Raw genomic sequence first — 22,537 nt, forward strand, 5'->3', positions numbered from 1 at the left:
GGTGAGATTGGGTTTGACATTATTTACGATTCTGTGCTATTGAGTTACAAGTCGGAGTTGGCTCTACCAAACTTGGCAACGTTCGACAACGTTCGCTCTGTGTTGTCTCTCGTGGCTCAAGTTCGGTAGAGACGGCGCCTCTCACGGTCTATGGGGAGGATTTCAGTGTAATATGTATGGATTTTGGGGTTGTCTAGGCATTTATGTACGGAAATGCCAATCCGTGCTATTTCACCGTGTTTGGGGGAGACCGCGTTGGGTTTTTATTAAATTCATTCCAAGATTCAGGAGGGGGATGCGAAGCCACCACTGTTACTTTGTTTAGACTTACAGGATATACACCAAGGTGCCATTAGCTAGTGTGTAATTTGGCCTCTCTCTCTCTCTCTCCATCCATCCATCCATCCATCCATCCATCCATCCATCCATCCATCCATCCATCCATCCATCCATCCATCCATCCATCCATCCATCCCACCCCCCCACCTCTCTCTCTCTCTCTCTCTCTCTCTCTCTCTCTCTCTCTCCCTCCCTCCCCTACCTATCTATATCTTTCTCTCAGTCCAGAGACTCCAGACACAGGTCTATCCCCAGCTCCCCCTTAGCAGGCTGCTTTGTTTCTCATGCATGGTTGCCATAGGGCAGAGCAGGGAAATGAGCATAAAATGCCTTCCAGGTTGAAGATGAGGATTCTGTAAGGAGAGTGCTTAGATGGTGCGCATGGTGGCTCCATGTCACCTCGCAGCTCATCTACCCATCCCCTTCCTGAAACTAAACAGGCAGCACACAGATTGGTTTGTAATGGGTGGTAGTCTTGTTCTTATTATTACCTGGGATAATATATGGGCTATGCAGGCCAGCAATAGGTACCTTACACAGCGAAGACTGGCCATTAAAGTCTCAAGGTTTCAAAGGAGTCCTGGCAAAAGGGACTCCCTTAGTGTTTTTAAAGGCTGCATTATTGTCGTAATACAGTTTGCAAATGCCTGCCTTCCTTAACCTGGTTGGCTGCAGGAGAGAGGCGTGCAGGGACTCCGTTCTGATGGAGCCTTGCCAGGAGTCGGTTCCCACATTCTGCTAGGGACAGGATGTGCTCCCTTCTCCCTCACACATACACAAAGTCTCTCTCTCTCTCTCTCTCTCTCTCTCTCTCTCTCTCTCTCTCTCTCTCTCTCTCTCTCTCTCTCCACAGCTGCTTGCCAGCCCATAAATAGACCTTACCTCACAGGGAACGCTTGTTGAAATGCTTGTCTCTTCCTTACGCTTGCTCGCTCGCTCGCTCTCTCTCTCTCTCTCTCTCTCTCTCTCTCTCTCTCTCTCTCTCTCTCTCTCTCTCTCTAGATCTCTCTCTCTCTCTCTCTCTCTCTCTCTCTCTCTCTAGATCTCTCTCTCTAGATCTCTCTAGATCTCTCTCTCTCTCTCTCTCTCTCTCTCTCTCTCTCTCTCTCTCTCTCTCTCTCTCTCTCTCTCTCTCTCTCACTGTCTCTCTCTCTCTAGATCTCTCACTGTCTCTCGGTCACTCACTCTCACATTCTCTCTATTTCTCTACTCTTCTCCTTGTTCCTGTTCTCACTGTCTACCACTCTAGTTCTCTCCTGTGTAAACATGTGTGCAGTGTGAGGCTGTGAGCCACACTGCATTCCTCCTGCAGCGCACGTTGTCGCTGTCGCCCTGCTGTTCTCTTATTATTAGTTGACCTATTTACAGGAATGCAGTCCGAACAATAGGATGGTGCAAATACAATATTTTAGTTTGATATTTTACCAGCATAACACCAGCGTTAGCTTTTTTCTTTTTATCCCCTCGAAAACAAGATTAAGTAAACAGTATAGTCTAGTGTGCATTTCTACATTATTGTTGTCAAATAAACATGGTGTTTTCCTGTTCTGTTATTGGTTTCTTACCTTCGGCTTCATGAGTCATTATTTTGTTAATCCGCACATTCCTGTCTCTAACTCCTCTTTTCCTTTTCTGCTCTCTTCCCACCCCCCCATCCCATGGCATTCTGTCCCGTCTCCAGTAACATCCCCAGTGTGGGCAGCACCATGGACCAGGACTACAGCCAGAGTTACACGCCTCAGACCCATACGCCCTTCATGTCCAACAGTGCACCGCCCAGCAACAGCGGAGCTGGTATCCTGCCCTCCCCTGCCACACCGCGCTTCTCTGCCCCAACCCCGCGTACCCCCCGCACGCCTCGCACACCCCGCGGCCCCGCCAGCGTCCAGGGCTCGCTCAAGTACGAAAATTCAGACCTGTACTCGCCGGCATCCACGGCTTCCACGTGTCGGCCACTCAACTCGGTGGAGCCCGCCACGGTTGCGTCTGTCCCTGAGGCGCACAGTCTCTACGTCACGCTCATCCTTTCGGAGTCTGTGATGAACCTCTTCAAGGACTGCAACTTTGACAGCTGCTGCATCTGTGTGTGCAACATGAACATCCGTGGCGCCGACGTGGGTGTGTACCTGAGTGACCCCGTAGGCGAGGCCGAGGAGCCTTGCGGCTGCGGTTTCAGCGCCGTGGTCAACAGGCACTACGGCAACGGCTCAGGGCTCTTCCTGGAGGACGAGCTGGACATCATCGGACGTGGTTCAGACGCGGGCCGCGAGGCAGAGAGGCGCTTTGAGGAGCTGCGGCTCGCCTCGCTGGAGAGGACCGGTGCAGGTCGGGGCTCAGCCGAGCGCGTCCCAGACGAGCTGATCCTCCTCCTGCAGGACCAGTGCACCAACCCCTTTTCGCCCATCTCGGCCTCCTCGCCAGAGGCCGACGGGCCTCCATGGGGGCTGAGTGGAGGCCTCAGCGCACCTCCACCATGCCTGAGGGTAGAGGAAAGGGACTACCACAGCGACTGCTACATGGCACTGGAGCACGGCAGGCAGTTCATGGACAACATGTCTGGGGGCAAAGTGGACGAGGCGTTGGTCAAGAGCACTTGCCTGCACCACTGGTCCAAACAAAATGGTAAGATGATATCTGCATGTTATTAAAAGAAATCTACAATGTGCATCGCCAAAGCTGCCCAGTTCACACGCCCCTACTATCTGATAGCAGTAGATGTTTTTTTAAGACACCTAAAGTCACCACAAACTTTTAATTATACGGTAGCATTTGAGTTAGAAACTGAAATGCAATTTATACTTTTATTATATGATTATTATTATGATCATTACGATTTATTATATTCATAATTTAAACAACTGTAATGTAATGTAAAAACTTAAATTAAAATATCAAATCATATAATGCAGGCAATTTAAGCAGGATAAGCAAACAACTCGTATTCCAAAAACAACTATTTGTGGGTATAAATGAAGCTCATCTGCTTATAATTTCAATGGTAGAGCAATAAACAACCGTTGTAAATACTATAAGTGTGCTAGCACTTATAGTATGTGTGTTGCAACAAATACCTGAACGGACATTGCACTTGTGTTCCCCCGCATGCAACTCAACTTAATTCATCCAAACTTCAAAGGAACTGTAGAGATCTGTGGACTTACAATGTAGCGTATTCTTGGACGCACACAGTCCTGGAGTTTGCAATAGGAAGGTTTCAAGTAGGACGTGACGAACAGCTATCACAGCTGTACCCCCGGGTGATACGCGGCGGCGTTAACCCAGGGGGGGGACTGTTCCATAACCTGGGAGCATCAAACCTGGTGCATCGCAGAGAGCAGCACCTGTACTAATTCACAGTAGCAGCTAAGCCCCTCCCCAAACTGCTATGGTCCAATCACAGCTAAGCATAACATGGGTTAGACAAACCTCTCCACCAATAGTTTTCCTATATGATAAAACATTGTTTTAAAAAAGAAATGTCACGCACTTATTTTTCCAATGCATATGGCAGGCCTTGTTGACTGATTTGGAAGAGATTTTGAAGGTCTGGTTCCAAAAATGAACCAGTATTTAATGTGTAAAATCCATGATATTTACATTGGAATGTGTGGGAGTGTCTAAGTGGGAGAGGGCGGGGCTTAGCGAAAGGTGAATTAATCCTTTTCTTCCTCGTCCTCTCTCCAGCGGTGGACGTCAGTGCACTGTGCTCTCAGGATGTTCTGCGAGTGCTCATGTCCCTCCAGCCTGTACTGCAGGATGCCATCCAGAAGAAGAGGACCGTGCGTGCGTGGGGCGTGCAGGGACCGCTCACCTGGCAGCAGTTCCACAAGATGGCCGGACGTGGTTCCTACGGTAATAATGTGACGCACAATATCCAGCTTGCTCTTTGGTTCTTACCTTAAAATCAGCGGATGTTAATTGATACCCAGTAGGAGATTGACAATCGCATTTGTTCTTTTTTTTTTTACTGGGTTTGTGACTTTGTGTGTGCACGCGCATGCGTGTGTGTGTGTTTTGGGAGTAGGGAGATGCTTTGCATGCTGTCAGATCAATAGGCAGCACAGTCCCTCTGCTGTGAGCCAGATGTCTGCTCTGTGGGGAGGAGAAGCTGCTTGCTGGCTCTCAGGATTTGACACTTCCCTCGTCTTACACCACTTACTCATCACTCTGTCTCTCACTGTCTCCCACAGGCACAGACGAGTCACCAGAGCCTCTTCCCATCCCTACCTTCCTGGTGGGCTACGAGTATGACTTTGTGGTGCTGTCACCCTTTGGCCTGCCCTACTGGGAGAAGCTGCTACTGGACCCGTTTGGCTCCCAGCGTGACATTGGCTACCTGGTGGTGTGTCCCGACAACGAGGCACTGCTCAGCGGAGCCAAGAGCTTCTTCCGAGACCTCACTGCAGTCTATGAGGTGGGTACGGCAGTCTATGAGGTGGGTACTACAGTCTATGAGGTGGGTACGGCAGTCTATGAGGTGGGTACTGCAGTCTATGAGGTGGGTACTGCAGTCTATGAGGTGGGTACTGCAGTCTATGAGGTGGGTACTGCAGTCTATGAGGTGGGTACTACAGTCTATGAGGTGGGTACTGCAGTCTATGAGGTGGGTACTGCAGTCTATGAGGTTGGTACTGCAGTCTATGAGGTGGGTACTGCAGTCTATGAGGTGGGTACTGCAGTCTATGTGGTGGGTACTGCAGTCTATGTGGTGGGTACTGCAGTCTATGAGGTGGGTACTACAGTCTATGAGGTGGGTACTGCAGTCTATGAGGTGGGTACTGCAGTCTATGAGGTGGGTACTGCAGTCTATGAGGTGGGTACGGCAGTCTATGAGGTGGGTACTGCAGTCTATGAGGTGGGTACTGCAGTCTATGAGGTGGGTACGGCAGTCTATGAGGTGGGTACTGCAGTCTATGAGGTGGGTACTGCAGTCTATGAGGTGGGTACTGCAGTCTATGAGGTGGGTACTGCAGTCTATGAGGTGGGTACTGCAGTGAGGTGGGTACTGCAGTCTATGAGGTGGGTACTGCAGTCTATGAGGTGGGTACTGCAGTCTATGAGGTGGGTACTGCAGTTTATGAGGTGGGTACTGCAGTTTATGAGGTGGGTACGGCAGTCTATGAGGTGGGTACTGCAGTCTATGAGGTGGGTACTGCAGTCTATGAGGTGGGTACTGCAGTCTATGAGGTGGGTACTGCAGTCTATGAGGTGGGTACTGCAGTGAGGTGGGTACTGCAGTCTATGAGGTGGGTACTGCAGTCTATGAGGTGGGTACTGCAGTCTATGAGGTGGGTACTGCAGTCTATGAGGTGGGTACTGCAGTTTATGAGGTGGGTACTGCAGTTTATGAGGTGGGTACGGCAGTCTATGAGGTGGGTACTGCAGTCTATGAGGTGGGTACTGCAGTCTATGAGGTGGGTACTGCAGTTTATGAGGTGGGTACGGCAGTCTATGAGGTGGGTACTGCAGTTTATGAGGTGGGTACTGCAGTTTATGAGGTGGGTACGGCAGTCTATGAGGTGGGTACTGCAGTCTATGAGGTGGGTACTGCAGTTTATGAGGTGGGTACTGCAGTCTATGAGGTGGGTACTGCAGACCTCACTGCAGTCTATGAGGTGGGTACTGCAGTCTATGAGGTGGGTACTGCAGTCTATGAGGTGGGTGTTTGTCTTTAGTTCAATGTTTGTTTTAAAAACGGCATTGACAATGAATCTTGTCCCTAACACAAGCATTAAATGCCATTAACAATAAAGAGAATTTAATGTTTGTTTTGTCACCGTTTGTTTTACATCACCATTACATCACCTAATCATAGCAACATGAGTTAGACTTTAATATATTAGCGCCCCTCACTTCACACAGGTGTGATTTTTCTAGAGTACTTATGAACCATGATATTACTAATGAACCACTAGAGTACTCATTAATTTACGTGTGTGTGTGTGTGTGTGTGTGTGTGTGTGTGTGTGTGTGTGTGTGTGTGTGTGTGTGTGTGTGGGCGTGTGGGCGTGCAGGCATGTCGACTGGGCCAGCACCGGCCCATTTCCAAAGGGCACCCTGACGGCATTGTGCTTGTGGGCGGCAACGCGGCCAAGAAGCTAGCGGAGCAGCCGGTGAGCGACTGGTTCCTCAAGGCTGCCAGCAGCAGCAACAGCGACGCCTTCACCAAGCTCAAACTCTATGCACAAGTGTGCCGCCATGACCTCGGTAAATCAACTGCTGCCACGTTTCTGGGGCCTCAATCACGTTCGGTAGGGGGGAAGGGTTCTTTTGCTGTTTAATGCACAACTTTGAATTCCTGAATGTACACCTGTGATAAATCCTTGCTTCTTGAAGAAAGAATACTAGCTTGAAAGCATTGGCGTTTGAAAGTGAAAGAAGCTTTGAATTATGAAATAAGAATTAAGATGAAGTCAAATTGTGAAATCCTTTTGATCACAGTGTTCACAGTTCTCGTATTATTTACATTTGATCTCCCCTCAGCACCGTACCTTGCCTCACAGCCATTGGACAGCTCCCTCCTCACACAGCCCAGTCCCCTGCCCTCGTCCAACCAATCCTCATCAACGCAACTGTCTGGCTCCTCCTCCTCTTCCTCCACCTCGGGCTCAGCTGGCCAACCGGGCTCTGCGACCCCCGGAGGCTCCTCCTCCTCCTCCTCCCTTCCCAATAGCAGTAGCAGTAGCAACGCACCTGGCAACACTTCCAGTTCAGCCAACAGTGCCAACAGCTTGGTGGCACCCTCGGGCCAGTCTGGCAGTGGGATGCCGTCTGCCAAGCCAAGCTCTTTCCCCCCCTTCGGGAGCATGGGTAACCAGGGCCAGGGTGGCCTCCAGAGCGGACAGCTGGGCCAGCAGGCTGGTACCCAGAATGCTGGTGCCTCAGGGGACAATTCCACCAGCCAGGCCCAGGGGCCCGCCGAGCCTCCAGAGAGGTAATACACCAACCACACACACACACACACACGCGCACGCACCCACACGCACACACACACGCACACACACACACACACACACACACACATACACACACACACACACACACACACACACACACACACACAACACACCCATGCCAAGAACACACCTCATCAACTCACAGAAAAGTCATGTCGTACATTTGGATGATTTTTATTGTGTGCTGTCGGGGAAATAAAAAACGTTCCTCTCTTTTCCTCCCCCCCCAGCACTTTGGAAAGAGACAAGGTGGGCGTGCCCACAGACGGGGAGTCCCACGCCATCACGTACCCACCAGCCATCGTGGTTTACATTGTTGACCCCTTCAGCTACGAGGAGACGGAAGGGGGCTCTGGCCCCATGCCAGCTCCCTCCAGCGTGTGGACTCTTGGCCTACTGCGCTGCTACCTGGAGATGCTCCAGTTCCTGCCGCCACACATCCGTAGCTCCATTTCTGTACAGGTGAAAATAGAAACATGCTTTTAGATTTAACATCACATTTTGTTAATTGTTTAAAATAAAAAAAAGGTTTACTTGCATAAACTCTAGACACCTTCCGTTGTTTGGCGTTCCCACAGATCATCCCATGCCAGTACCTGTTACAGCCCGTCAGAGGCGAGGACCGCCACATCTACGCCCAGCACCTCAAGTCTCTAGCCTTCTCCGTCTTCGCCCAGTGCAGACGCCCACTGCCCACCTCCACCAACGTCAAGTCGCTGACCGGTTTTGGTCCTGGCCTTGCCATCGACACAGCACTGAAAAGCCCAGAGGTAAATGTTGACCGCGTACCATTGGCGTTCGCACGGTAACGACTTGTCTTTTTGAGTGGTGCAACCACTCCAAGGAACAGCAATGTCCGTGTTAACCTCAAGGAACAGCAATGTCCGTGTTAACCTATGTGTTGGTTAACCTATGTGACTATGAGTACCAGTAGGGGCAAAAGTGGCGCTGTTGTGCCAGAAACGGAGAGAGAGAGATAGTGCTGCACTGTTGCCTGCTAATGACAGAGAGAGAGAGAGGGGGGGGAGCAGGGGGAGAGGGGAGTTGCACCACTCAGTTCAATTTTTTTTTGGGATAATCAGCATTGGCCTATGCCTGTGCTCTCGGGGCTCATTAAAACATGTCTGCAGACACATCTCTCATTTCTGTGTTCAAGTGAATAATATATTAGTGTTAAATTCATGTTCATTGGGACCACAAACTGGGTGCTACTATGTCCACAAATGTTCGTTCTCTCAGAAACAAGGAGATGCTGCTATATGGATAAATGTTGTTGTTAAATGCAATATTTTTCATTCATGTTTTTTTATACTTAGTTATTTAGTTAATAATTGTATTAATTTAAAACAAGTGTACTGCTGACAGAGAATGTATTATTAAATTGTAAATTGTCGTTCATCAGAGGCATTATATATCAGCCATCTGTCTGCGATCTAAATATTGGCATCAGCCATTGAAAAATCGGTTGACCATTTCTGGCAGATGATGACAAGGGACAATGTTTGAACTCAGGCACGTGAGTCAGTAAGAGCAATTCTTCCATCGATAGCCCGTAAACATAGACTGACGACACGCCCCCGCAGTGGCAATTTCATCTTCCTCGGCTTGTCTTTGGCCCCGGCAACCTGAATTGACCTGACCCAGCCTGGCCTTTTGGCCCGGCCGATCACTCTACCAGAGAGAAGGAGAGCAAAGGCAATGAGACGCAGAGCTTTTAGCGCTAACCGTCCTAGTAGTCTTTTCCTTCCTGGAACAGCACCAGGGGAACTTGTAACCCACGGCTTCTTCAGAGTTTTCTTTCCATTATCTGCTTGGCTGACTCCCTGAGACCTCCCTAATGGGATCTCGGCTCCAGGTTTAGACAGGGGGGCGCTTCAGACCACGACCCAATTCAATTGACTTCCTCCTCCACAGTCAGTACTACCTTTTACACATGACACAGCGTGCTGCCGAGTTGCAAGAAATGGAGGAAACAAGATTTCATTGGGGTGGGGCCAAAGGCAGCGACGGAGCAGACATTTTTGTCCATGCAGAAGAGAATACGTGTTTGTTTTCCAAATACTAACTCGGCAGAAATAATATTCACGGCCCAGGCCGCTGGCATCGTGGTCCGGGCACCCTAGGCTGCAATGCCAGTCTGACAGATCCCGACAACCTTTGCTGCATGTCACTCCCCATCTCTCTCCCCATTCCTGTCAGTCTACTGTCCTATCAATAAAGGCATAAAAGCCCAAAAACAAATAACGAGATTCACTGGGGAGTGGCGAGACACCCCACAACCTCCCCTTTCATTGATATCACATGAAAGCTAATATGTTTATTTTTTTCCCAACCTCCGTTTATGTGAGCATTGCCACAGACGGAATAATCCCCGTATTTAACATCTGACATTGTGCCCCGCCGTCCACAGAGACCTGAGTGTCCGCGTCTGTACACGCCTCCCTTCATCCTGGCGCCGGTGAAGGACAAGCAGACGGAGCTGGGAGAGACGTTCGGCGAGGCGTCGCAGAAGTACAACGTGCTGTTCGTGGGCTACTGTCTGTCTCATGACCAGCGCTGGCTCCTGGTCACATGCACTGACCTCTACGGCGAGCTGCTGGAGACCTGCATCATCAGCATCGACGTGCCCAACAGGTGGGTGGGGAGCAGGTCTACAAGGAGCATTATCATCAGCGTTCTCAATGTTTATCGTTTAACACGATCGTAGTATCAGATTGTCATAACAATGGATGAAGTTTGAACAAACTTGTAACACATTATATATATATATATATATATATATATATATATATATATATATATGTATATATATATGTATGTGTGAGCAATTCAAAGAGCATAAGTATATCACATACTGTATATTTCTTTTCCATGCAGAATGTATATTTAGAGGTCTTCTGAACAACGTTTTTTTTTTTTTTTGTGTGTGTGTGTGTGTGTGTGTGTGTGTGTGTGTGTTTGTGCGGTCCACAGGGCGCGGAGGAAAAAGGGCTCTGCACGAAGGCTAGGACTGCAGAAGCTGTGGGATTGGTGCTTAGGGCTGGTGCAGATGACATCAGTCCCATGGAGGGTGGTGATAGGCCGACTGGGCAGGATGGGGCATGGGGAGTTAAAAGGTAAATGTGACTGTTATACAAAGCCTTTTTTATCACCAGAAGTTGTGGTTAAAAATGTTATTATGTCATTTGTGTGTCTAGTTTTTCTTCTTTTTTCACTCATTGTCTTCTTTTTTCAGACTGGAGTATCCTGCTGAGCAGGAGAAACCTGCAGTCTCTGAGTCGCCGTCTGAAGGAGATGTGTCGCATGTGTGGCATCTCCGCCTCGGACACCCCCAGCATCCTCAGTGTGTGCCTGGTGGCCATGGAGCCACAGGGATCGTTTGTCATCATGCCAGGTACAGTGTGTCCCTGCTTGTTGTCGGCCACAAGTGTGAAAGAAAGAGTTGGACGAGCTTATGCAGTCCATAAACATGCCATTACAATCTGTTTTAAATCTGGGGCGATTCCTGTAGCCCTGTGAGACATATTGCTCCACTGAAAGTGGCAGGCCTGTCATGTCTTCATGTCTCGTGTGTGTGTGTGTGTGTGTGTGTGTGTGTGTGTGTGTGTGTGTGTGTGTGTGTGTGTGTGTGTGTGTGTGTGTGTGTGATGGATGGCACTAGCATATCACAATGCATGTCCCCTCCTTGCCTGGGCAGATTGATGGCAGAGAGGATGGTGTAGCCACTAGCCCTCTCTCATAAAGCACTGCCTCTCAGATGCCCATTGATCTCAGTGTGGCGTGATGGAGAGCTAGATCAATGAGTTTATTTTCAGAAACGAGGCGGGGGGTTATTTGTCAGCGCATCACACCAGCATCCTGTTGAGAGGTGTCAGGGCCTGGGGATCACTCCCTCCCTCCAAGCAGTCTCCTCAGGCTGATGGAGATTAGCCAAGGCTGTGTTAGCCATATACACTGTGTGCGTGCGTGCGTGCGTGCGTGCGTGCGTGCGTGCGAACATGCTGCTCTGTAACTTTGTTTAAAGACAGATATACAAGTAGTGGTTCTGAGAGTGATGCGTTGACTTTTCCGGCTCAAACTATCATATGTAGGGTAGTTAGTTGTGTTTGTTATTTTGTATCTGTTTTTCCTCAATATGTTTTGATAACTGTAGCATGCATGGAGGAAGGACAGGAAATTGAATATGTAGATGTACAGCAAGTTTGCCGTTTGCAGTTTTATACAGATAGGACTGTGATGTGGTTCTTTCATGGAAGGTGAAATACACATACCAAGGAGTAATTCCTCGAGGGGGTTTTTCAGTGACTTTTTAAGACAAAAGGAGGTTAGTGTTTTGTGTGATGAAATAGAATTTGGTGTCCAAAAAAGACAACCTGGTAAAATATTAATAGTTTTTTGTTTTAGCCATTTAACCCTCTGTAATTAGTCAAATGGATGTGAGTTGCAACTGTGCCTGGCTGCTCCTGTTTCTTTCTACACTGAATCTCACTGTTGCTACAGTATGTGTTGTGCGCTTGTACAGTACATTGTCTATTTCTGGTGAATATTCCCCCCAGAATAGTGGCCGTTGGTGTTCAAGTGGTTAACTGTCCCGTCTCTCTCTCTGTGTGTGTCGCTTGCCTCAGACTCTGTGTCGACCGGCTCAGTGTTCGGGCGGAGCACCACCCTCAACATGCAGACATCCCAGCTGAGCACGCCGCAGGACACCTCCTGCACCCACATCCTGGTCTTCCCAACCTCCGCCTTCGTCCAAGTGGCCAGCTCCAGCTACACCAACATTGATACCAACATCGATATTCTCAACGCCACCACCGGTCCGTAGCACCTTTTTAATACATACGATCGCCTCTTTGTGTTGTGACCTATAACAGGTGGATCATCATAGCTGCTAAATACCGTAATGACTGCCATAATGAAATGTGCTTTTTGCATCTGCAGCATTCATTTATGTTGTTACTTGGCCACAGGCCTCCATTTGATAATTTGTATTATGTTCATAATTATTTTCTTGGACCCCAAACTACACTCATTATTTATTTTATTCTGAGAGGGTTACAGTTCCAGACTCTCAGAGTTACAGACCTAAATGGGTCCATTTGGACCCCTGGTGGTACCCGGATTCAACATTGAGAAACAGTGGCTTAAACCGTTGATGTTTACCTTTTCCCTTAACTTAAGAGTCAGTATGTTAGTATTAGATTGATGCTGTTGGGTGGACTACATCTTCAAAGTGCATCTTGATGTCATACACAGTTACACACCTCAAGCATCTTCAGTTTATGGTGGTGTGGATGCTCCAGATTTGCAATTAGGATTGATGTCTGAAATGTCCAACATGGATGTTAAAATTGTGTATGTGGGATTTACTTTATACTGTATACTTAATAATGTTTCTATATCAGTGGTTCTCAAACATTTTCATGTCAAGGACCCCCAGAATCATCTGTATTTGGCCGCGGACCCCCATCTGAAAATGTTTTGTACCAGGGACCCCCAGAAGCAAACATTTGAGTTAAAAACGTCCGCTGTGAAAGAATATATATTCAAAGATAAAAAAACAAACAAGCTTGTAGCGCAGCACTGCTGTTTTTCAACAGCTAAAGTTTAAAATAATGGTTAAAGTGGTTAAAAGCTATAAGCTCAGGTCTAAATGGGTTAAACCCTATATACTTATTTGACCATTGTCCCCCAGGGCTCTAGGTCCGCTACTTTTTTGTCTACACCAAATATCTTCGTTGATAATAGCCAATCTACATGCTCGCAATGCAAGCTTGTAGATCTGCTATATTCACTGAATGATGAGAATAGGAACATTAGGGTTCATGTGGTTCAATTACAACAGCAAATGTTTCCAAGGAGTTTAGTAGTTTAATTCCCATTAGAGGCGTTGCAATCTATTCTTAAATTCAACGTTTCTGACCTGGATAGAGGTCGAATGAAGAAGAGGCAAATCCCACCTCACTGAGCATGGGCTTCTATTAACTCTCTAACTGTTGTCCTTCCTCTCTTCAGATGGGTCCGATGCCATTGGGATCTTTGATCTGCTGGACCCAGAGGAGGGGCTGGTCGACCCGGATATCATCAACATCTCACCCACCACCTCGCCAGTGCACTCCCCTGGCTCTCATTACCACCACGGAGGCGATGGCAGCAAGGTGAGCACGCATGCACACAAACGCACATATACATACATGTATATACTGTACATACATAAACCATTTGACCATTTGTAGGCAGCATTAACCCAACCAATGAAACCTGTTTCTGAAGCCCTATCCTATGATACAATCCATTTTCTTAATAATATAGTTTGGTTAATTAATAGTGTGTCTCACTTTATTGCGTCTCTCTTGCCTGTCGTCCCTGTCCCCCCTCACAGCAATATGTCCAATAAAGCAGTAGTTACTGTTTAACTTAACACTTATTTTTTACTTTCTGGGGCTGTGTGATAAAGAAATGTTAAACCTACATTTTATGCCAAACATAGCTATGAATATGACTATGGGTTCACACTTTTTATTTTATATTTTTCAGTAGCAACAGTGAAAACCGCACATATAGGTAAAGAGTGCTCTTATTTCACATTCCACAGACCAGAAGTCTGAGTGCTCTGGCCACGTTCAGGTACACAGATATCTCGTGTTGTGTTTATAGACGGTTTGCGAGAATTATATACTTGTTCCATTGAACCTAAGGTGCCACTGTTTTTTGTTGTCTTCTGTGACCATGGCAGGGCCAGAGTACAGATCGTATGGAGTCTCACGAAGAAGTTCCTAACCTCCTGCAGCAACCCCTGGCCCTGGGCTTCTTTGTCTCTACGGCCAAAGCCGGTCCACTGCCGGACTGGTTTTGGTCAGCCTGCCCGCAAGCTCAGAACCAATGTCCACTTTTTCTCAAGGTAGGGAGACTGGCTGCAAAGAGCCCAAACAAGCAGCAGTTGAAACCCCTGTTTAAAAGTTGAAGAGGTGTGAATGTGTAGTCTAGCACATAACTTACGTTTAGAAGACTAAGGGCTCCATTTTTGTCTCATCTTTCTGAAGCCACTATTTGGGGATTTAGGAGTGGGGAAAGGGTGTTCCCCCACTAAAGTTGGTATTTTTGGTTACCTGTCTAAATCCCTTAAACACCTCCGTTACCCGTTATATTATGCATAGGTGTGGTTTGGGCGTTGCATTAATTAAACCACATTTAACCAATCACCAGTCCATTTCCTTTAATAGATCCCTTAACCGTTGCTCGTTAGTGCTATATTACTTCATAGCCGCTGCCCCCCCCCCCCCTCGTGCCGTTCTTGTATTTTTCTCCACACGCACAGAGCCAATAAAACTCGTCTTTTCATTGAGTCACAACTCGCTCAAATCTTGCTCATTTTAAAAACTACGACATTAGGGCTTTCATTTGGTATATAGATTGTGCGTGTAGGCCGTCTCTACGGAACGGTATGAAGCGAAAAGGAAAGTTCGGTCAATAAACCCCATTTGCTATGGGGTGATCATGAACTGAAAGAGCAAATGGAAATGGAATCGCACAAATAACTTATTTGACTATACAATTATATAAACACAATGGACACAAGGAAGTGGCAGGCACTCAACTTCTGCTGAGTATAGGAAAATTACAAAGAGATAGGAGAATAAGGAGAGATGAGGCATCCTGTCTGTGCCTGGACATCTCCATTGAAGCGCGCGGTGGCCGCTCTTTACCAAACTAATTTGGCATGACTTATGGGTGCTTTTAAATGCCACTATCGCTTTCCAAAATGTGTGTGACCAAAATAGCAATTTAGGGGAAAGCGTGCCAACACGCCCATGACCACACCTCTAGGCGCAAATACCGGTAAACCCCTTATCCCTAAACTTCTTTGCCTTTTTTTACTATTTTGCAAAACATTTTTGAATCGTCAAAATGGCCAGTCTACAAGCTCACAACGTGTCAATGTTGAAAATGGAGCCCTAATGCTCTGGACCTTTTCATAAGCTTTCCCCAGTTGTCTTACTACACCCTGCAAGACCCGGATTTATTTCTACTTTTTTGAAATATTTTTCAAAATATATCAATATTGTTTTTTTAATAATTTGTTTTCTGGTTCTTTTTTTCACATATACATCATTTGACTGAGAACCTAGCCTACCATCGCGCAACCTCCAGCTTTTCACCAGAGAAGAACAACTTTTTCTTTTTTTATCCAAATTGAGTTAATAGCACAGGCAGACGCTTCACATACTAGAGCATGTCTGAAATAAGTGTCAGAGCTGAAATCGTCATGTAAATATGAAATAAATGCTTAAACATGTAGCTAAGTGTAATGTTAGAGACCACAGAAGTGAACCTTTCAAGCCTGTTTTCTCAACTCGCTGTTTTCTGCAAGACATTACTCTATAAGCCATATCTCCAAAACTGGTGGGTCAAACTGAACAACCAATATGTCAATTTGAAGCTATGATTCACTGCTTTCATATGACACAAAAACTCCAATGGCAGTCCCTCAGTCAATCTTGGCCACAAATGTTGCTCAAAAGCATCGGTGGGCCTTAAATGGTCGCAGACTTATTTTATATCAATTATACACCCCAAGAAGCCTTGAATTGAATTGATTTTTTTTGTTTTTGAGAGTGACTCAATTGACCTGCATTTGAGTCTCCGCCCAAAATATATCTATGAAGGCTTCATCGGGTGTGTAATTGATAGAGGTTTTTTACAGGTTTGTGAGAATATCACACAATGAAACCGTTTTCAGACTGACTTTGTAATAAAAAAATAGAATCACCCCGTGGAATTTCAAGTTGTGTAAAAGTACCCCGCAACTAATTCTCAGTAATGTCCTCATCTCCCTCATGTCATCTCTGATTATTGATTCCTTCTCCTCAAAGAGGGAGTAAAATGTGTTCAGGCATGTGGGTGCATATGTTTGAGGGCTGTATGCTTGCTTGAGACATGGCTGAAAGCAGAGGGAATACCAGATATTCTCCCGCAAACCTAATCTGGTTATGATTTGTGACAGATCTGTTCCGCAGGCCAAGGGGAACAGCAGAAAGCATACATACACCCATGTACTGACATGCCCCTTCTTTAAGAATCACGTACGGCACTCACTGTGGAGGAAAATACACTTTGTTTAAAAGCAATGTAATGGTGGATATGTTTAGACGTATACTGTTGTTGACACCTCTTTTCCTCTTGTCATGTTCAGGCCTCTTTGCACCTCCACGTGTCTTCAGTGCAATCAGATGAACTACTGCACAGCAAACACTCCCATCCCCTTGACTCCAATCAGACCTCAGATGTTCTCAGGTAAACAGCTTATCCACTGACAGGGCCCTCATAATGATCATATCAGTTACAGTTACACATCCTAGTCCCACTACTGACTTTGTGTTGTTATTTGTTTGGTGGAAAGTTTGTTTTATGGCAGAAGTTTACAGTTGTAATGTTTGGGCTCATTGTAACGATCATGACGTTTTAGATGATGATGATTAATTGTCATACATATAATTGCGATTAATTTGTGTGTTTTTGGCGCAACATACAGTATAAATATAAATAGCATTTCTCTTTGCCTTTTAGGAATAACTTAAATATGACAATGAATGACCAGTACCAATAATCAAAAATGAATAATGTAATATGGTCTAAACCGTCCATATTAAATAATGTTTTACTTTGTGTTGTGATGTGATACGTTGTGAGTGTGTAGATCAGCTATTTCTGCTATTTTTTTTGAAAATGTATGAAAATAAATGTACAGATGAATTTATACAGTTGAATGGAAACTATTCTGATGTTTAATGCAAACAAATTGTGATCAGACAAGTATGTAAAGAGAGAAAGACTGAAAAACATGTACATTTACATCAACCAACAAAACCACTGTAAATATAATGACACGATACAAGATCTGCATCAAAACAAAGTGGAAATTTGAAAAGGTTATCACTTCTGTAACTTTTAGCATTTTCTTAATGCATCAATTGTGAATGACTGTTTATCATCAATTAACTGTGTGTGTGTGTGTGTGTGTGTGTGTGTGTGTGTGTGTGTGTGTGTGTGTGTGTGTGTGTGTGTGTGTGTGTGTGTGTGTGTGTGTGTGTGTGTGTGCACTTGCATGTACTTGCATGCACTTGCGGGCAGATTTGTGCTAGAGCAGTACAACGCCCTCTCCTGGCTGACGTGCGACCCAGCCACACAGGATCGACGCTCCTGTCTGCCTATCCACTTTGTGGTGCTTAACCAGATGTACAACTTCATCATGAACATGTTGTAACCAAACGGGGCGTGCGGTGAGGCACGGGGAGGCGGAGTAACGAGGAAAGCGGCTGTCCTCCAAAATGGGTTTCATCCTGACAGACGGGAAGCACCGCGAGCACCAAACCCAACGAGCAACGGAGCTGGATTTGGCACAGGGTGTGGATCGGAGCGCTGCTACCATTGTGACAGCCCCTGTCACTGTGAGACACACACATGCACAGGCGAGGAGAAACTGCAACTGGAGTCGCAATGAACAAGAGAAACCGAGACGATGAAATGGGGTTGCCACGGTATCCAACGTGGCAGCGCAGTGATTGGCCAGTCTTTGGAGAAACATGTCTGTATTTGTAAAGTTATCGGACGATAAGGGACATAATTTGATTGAAGAAGGAAAAAGAAACCCAGAAAACTCAAGTATGGATTTTTTTGGTTTTAAGACCTGAAATTCCTTTTTATTCCTTTGGATGAAATTGTATCCAAATGAAATGCCTGCATCTATCTTATTTATTGTACGTTTTTAAGTGTATAATTTGTCTTATTTCTTAACCTCTTTTATATATAAGAATGGAGAAGGTTTATATCACCTTCCTGCTTTAAAGCAATTGGTCTAAGATATATGTAATCGTCTTAATTACAAAAACAAACAGGAGAGAAAAGATCCCATGAAAAGGAAATAAAGTCACAGTAGGATGCTTTTAGAGTATTATTTTTTGTAATGGAGACAGAATATTTGTATTGTCACAATGTACAGAAGAATTAGAGTGGAGAATTATGTTCCATGCTTTTGAGCATGGCGGACTTACAGCAAAGCTGTAGCTATCAGAGGACTTGTACAGCAATGAAGTTCACTGTGTTCAAATAAAGAGGTACATTGTCGTATATAGTATTTTATACCACACATTTAGACACAAAAACCAAACGGCAATATATATATATAAATAATTATATATGAATGCCATGCCAGCGGTTGGTGGTGCGGCTTCTGTTTTAGGAATAAAGTACGTCAACTTATTTTCCTGTGCTTGTGTGTATTACTTCGGGGATGGGGATTGTGATGTGCAATTGGACAAGAACACCAATAGTGGAGTTGACGGTGGGTGAACTATTGGCATCTCTTGGAAGTAAGTAGCTGACCTCAGGTTTGACCTTTTCGTTTTTGAGGGGCACTAGCCCATTCAAAATCCATGGCTTTTGAAGATTACGTCATATGTCTAATGTTTATTTAGAGCGTACTTATGACGTAAATCATTTGCAAGCCAAGTCTATGGACTTTGAGGATATTATGTTTGTAGAGCACTTATGACAAATCATTTGCCAGCCAAGTCTATGGACTTTAATTTGTTTAGGGCACTAAATGACAACGTAAGATGTCACGTGGCCGATATGAATACAGTGGATCTGTGGATGCCTCACTTCACACCTCTGTTTCCCAAACAGTTTGTCGGGACATCCCCATTTTCTTATACTACATTTAAAAAGTATATATTTCAAGAGATTATTCTTTAAAAAAAAAAAATTGTATACATTTTAAAATAAACACATCTATGAAATCCCATAAATAAAAATAATTAATGAATTACGTTGTGTTGGTATAACATTTAAATTGTATATCTAAGGAGCTACTGAAAGATAATTATCTAATAAGTTATCTGAGTTGGCATCAAGTCTTGCACTCATTCCCCTAAATGTCTTTGTAATGTAATTTGTAGTGTATACCTTGCAGAGGCAGGTACTACAGTACTTGTATAGACAGTTACAGAATGCTAAACAGGCTTGAAAGGTTCACTTCTGTGGTCTCTAACATTACACCTAGCTACATGTTTAAGCATTTATTTCATATTTACATGTCGATTTCAGCTCTGACACTTATTGCAGACATGCTCTAGTATGTGAAGAGTCTGCCTGTGCTATAAACACTTTTTTTTTTTTTTAAGTTTTCTCCTCTGGTGAAAAGCTGGAATTTGCACGATGGCAGGCTCTGTCAAATCTGGTCACAATTATCTACAGGTAAGATTCTCTAGAGGAAAACAGGGCAATAGAACCAGTCAGGGCCATTTAAGGAGGCGTGCACACCAAGTGAGCAGCCGCACAATGGCTGTCAACATAAGGAATGAGGAGTCTTAACACAGAATTTAAGAAAAAGAAGTATATTGCTCACAAATGATACCTTGACAATGTGAATGAACCTACCGCAAAAAGTCAGTGTACAGTAACTAAATTACAGTAAAGGTTTTAGTAGTTGTTCAACATGCACACAAGAGATTCTTCAAGAATACAGATAAATGATCTCAAGTCCATACATGACTTAACATATGAGAATGGCATCAATTGTCCCAAACAAAAAAGGCTGCATATGTGCAGCCAAATACTGTCCCTATACAGTATTCACAGCTTCAACATTTTCAAAAACAAGTCTGTAAACATACAAAATATAAATCAAAGTAACATATCTCACACAGGTGCTACTGTGTTATTAATAAAAATAACGAACAGATACAAATTTAAAAATCACGTTACTCAACCACCTGGGCTATTTTAACTATTTTAAAAGGTTTTCTAAAATAGTAAGAAATGACAAATACGTTTTTTGGTTTAAGGGGTGGCGCAAGATATAGCCCTTAATCTGACAGGTTGTCTGAGGTCATTTTAGTGAGTAATCATCGTGTTAATTGACTGGATGTAATTATGTGTAGAGTAGAGCTGATGTAAAACTGACTGATCAAAAAGGGGCTAAACACCCCCTCTAATTTCCCCTCAGCTTGAATATTCCTCCCAATGTGTCCTGTTGACATTGGCGTATTACATATCAACACTGTACAGCATACAAGAAAAGTAAATATGGGGGATCTCTGGAACAACATATTTTGACATGGAGGTCTGCGGGCCAAATATTTATTATTCTAGGGTCTTGACGTTAAATCGTTTTTTTCCCCTTTTTTTCCAGAAAACTGAGGATTGAGAAGACATTTGTAGAATCAGTTCTCAGGTATAAATGGGTTAAATTCAAAAGGGGAGTAGTCTGCAATGCATGTGGTAATAAATTAAACATAATTTTATTCTCACACCTTGAGAGTAACATCAAATTCAGTCAGAAAGGTGCAGCCATTTTATAACATCAAATTCACATTTAGGTGCAGACAGCATCCAGGTCAGCTGTTAGCCTGGCTCGTCAGCTGTAGGAAGAAGATACGATCGACTTTTATTGATCATCAGTGGGAAATTTCAGGGGTCATATAGCAGCAACAGCATGAAACATATGTATATATGACTGTTTAGACGATGGCATTAAAAGTGTCTGGTAGCGTAGAGACGAGGCAGCCAATCACAATTCAGAACTGCTCGTCAGTATGACTAGGGTGTCGGTCTAGGGTCGGTCTTGTTCGCGAAAGTTTCATGGGTGTTGTTTGAGCTTTACAAGCCGCTGGTAAAATACATATGGTTAAACCATATAATAACTAAAAAACATCGCATGGATGCACCTGGGACGTATCCTCAGTGATGTATCCTGAGGTCAACAGGGTTTTGGGTCTCTCAACATCATACCCCTCACTCAGGCGACCCAGCTGGGAGTGATCAAGTCCCGACTTACGTCCCAGTAGCTACCCTCAATCAGTCCCACTAGGGAAAAACCAGGGGCACACAATCCGTTGGAACTACTCCAGAACTACTCTGCCAGGGCTGGGAGGTACACTTATGGCGCATGGAGGGACTAGGCTCTGTGGGTTGTCTCCTGTCCGGGCCCCTCCTACGTCTCACCAGGTCCACTCCTGCTCTCGCCAGGAGTAGAGCGAGGACCTGTGCGTTGCACCAGAGTCCCAGCACCAGACAGTTCATTCAGGAGTGGTGGGCATCTGGGCAATGGTTCCGCAGGGTCATGGTGCTGCGGTTCCGCTTGCTGCTTGCATGGCCCTCCCAAAGGCCTCACCGAGGGTTGTTGGGCTTCCTCCTCACGGAGGACACAGGCTGGGGCGCTAACCCATACTGCTCACCCGGGTGCCGTCTACATTCCGGCTGTCACCCGTCTCTCCGGTGGTCACCAGACTATACCTGGTTGTCACATAGTCTATTCCTATGAGTCACTATAAATAGAAGAACTATAACTAAAAATCATCGCATGGATGCACCTGGGACGTATCCTCAGTGATGTATCCTGAGGTCAACGGGGTTTCGGGTCTCAACATCATACCCCTCACTCAGGCGACCCAGCCGGGAGTGATCAAGTCCCGACTTACGTCCCAGTAGCTACCCTCAATCCCACTAGGGAAAAACATATATATTATTGTTATATTAATATATTATTATATATGATTCACCTCAACATCACCACAACATCTTCGCCGCACCAGTTGAAGCTCCTTCATAGGGCAGTGGTGGTTGCAAGGTGGGTAACCCTCTACAGCAAGTTCTTCGCTGTAGAGGGTATGCACATGCATAAAGTGAGTGGCAAATCGAGTGGCAAAGTTAGTTTAACATTGTTTAATGCAATCAGATTTTTTGCCACTAAGTCAGTAGGCGTTCCCGCATAATTCAGTAGGTATGATGATGATTACTTACCCATCACTGGCTCTGACAATGGAAAGTTTTGTAACCAAACTCATAAATGCCGCCCAAAAGGTTTTATGTTCGTCACGGTGAATCAATGGGCTAGCCTGAAGGTGGAAGGATCTCTTCCTTGCCTGCAATATGAAATAAATACTATATTAGCACAGCAGGTGACTCTCTTGACCAGATGCCCCCAGATGTCCCCCTTTGCGTGGGACAGTCCCTCATTTCTAAGACTTTTCAGGCATCCCACAAATTGAGACCCTGTCCCACATTGTGACTGGCAGGCATCAGTGTTCAAATTGAGACCCTGTCCCACATTGTGACTGGCAGGCATCAGTGTTCAAATTGAGACCCTGTCCCACGTTGTGACCCAACATGGTCTGTGGTCTTTCTGTTGTAAAGCTCTCTCATTGTCATTGTCTCTTTTCCTACAATATGTGTTTTTAAGCCTG

The 22,537-nt window shown here is 45.4% G+C and overlaps 1 protein-coding gene across 1 annotated transcript in view; it reads left to right on the top strand.

Moving 5' to 3' along the window:
- Positions 1 to 18,551, top strand: part of med13a (mediator complex subunit 13a) — an 85,532-nt gene extending 66,981 nt beyond the window's left edge. The window contains exons 16-30 of the mRNA XM_079508629.1: positions 2,021 to 2,961; positions 4,024 to 4,191; positions 4,530 to 4,753; positions 6,354 to 6,546; positions 6,823 to 7,273; positions 7,526 to 7,757; positions 7,874 to 8,065; positions 9,706 to 9,929; positions 10,269 to 10,411; positions 10,531 to 10,689; positions 11,921 to 12,109; positions 13,308 to 13,450; positions 14,029 to 14,193; positions 16,486 to 16,586; positions 17,424 to 18,551. Of these exons, the coding sequence (XP_079364755.1) occupies positions 2,021 to 2,961; positions 4,024 to 4,191; positions 4,530 to 4,753; positions 6,354 to 6,546; positions 6,823 to 7,273; positions 7,526 to 7,757; positions 7,874 to 8,065; positions 9,706 to 9,929; positions 10,269 to 10,411; positions 10,531 to 10,689; positions 11,921 to 12,109; positions 13,308 to 13,450; positions 14,029 to 14,193; positions 16,486 to 16,586; positions 17,424 to 17,556 (3,658 nt within the window). The 3' untranslated portion in view covers positions 17,557 to 18,551. The remainder of the gene's footprint in view (positions 1 to 2,020; positions 2,962 to 4,023; positions 4,192 to 4,529; positions 4,754 to 6,353; positions 6,547 to 6,822; positions 7,274 to 7,525; positions 7,758 to 7,873; positions 8,066 to 9,705; positions 9,930 to 10,268; positions 10,412 to 10,530; positions 10,690 to 11,920; positions 12,110 to 13,307; positions 13,451 to 14,028; positions 14,194 to 16,485; positions 16,587 to 17,423) is intronic.
- The last annotated feature ends 3,986 nt before the right edge of the window (positions 18,552 to 22,537 follow it).

Source organism: Electrona antarctica (genome assembly GCF_951216825.1).
Source record: "Electrona antarctica genome assembly, chromosome: 8".
In the NCBI taxonomy this organism is placed as follows: domain Eukaryota; kingdom Metazoa; phylum Chordata; class Actinopteri; order Myctophiformes; family Myctophidae; genus Electrona; species Electrona antarctica.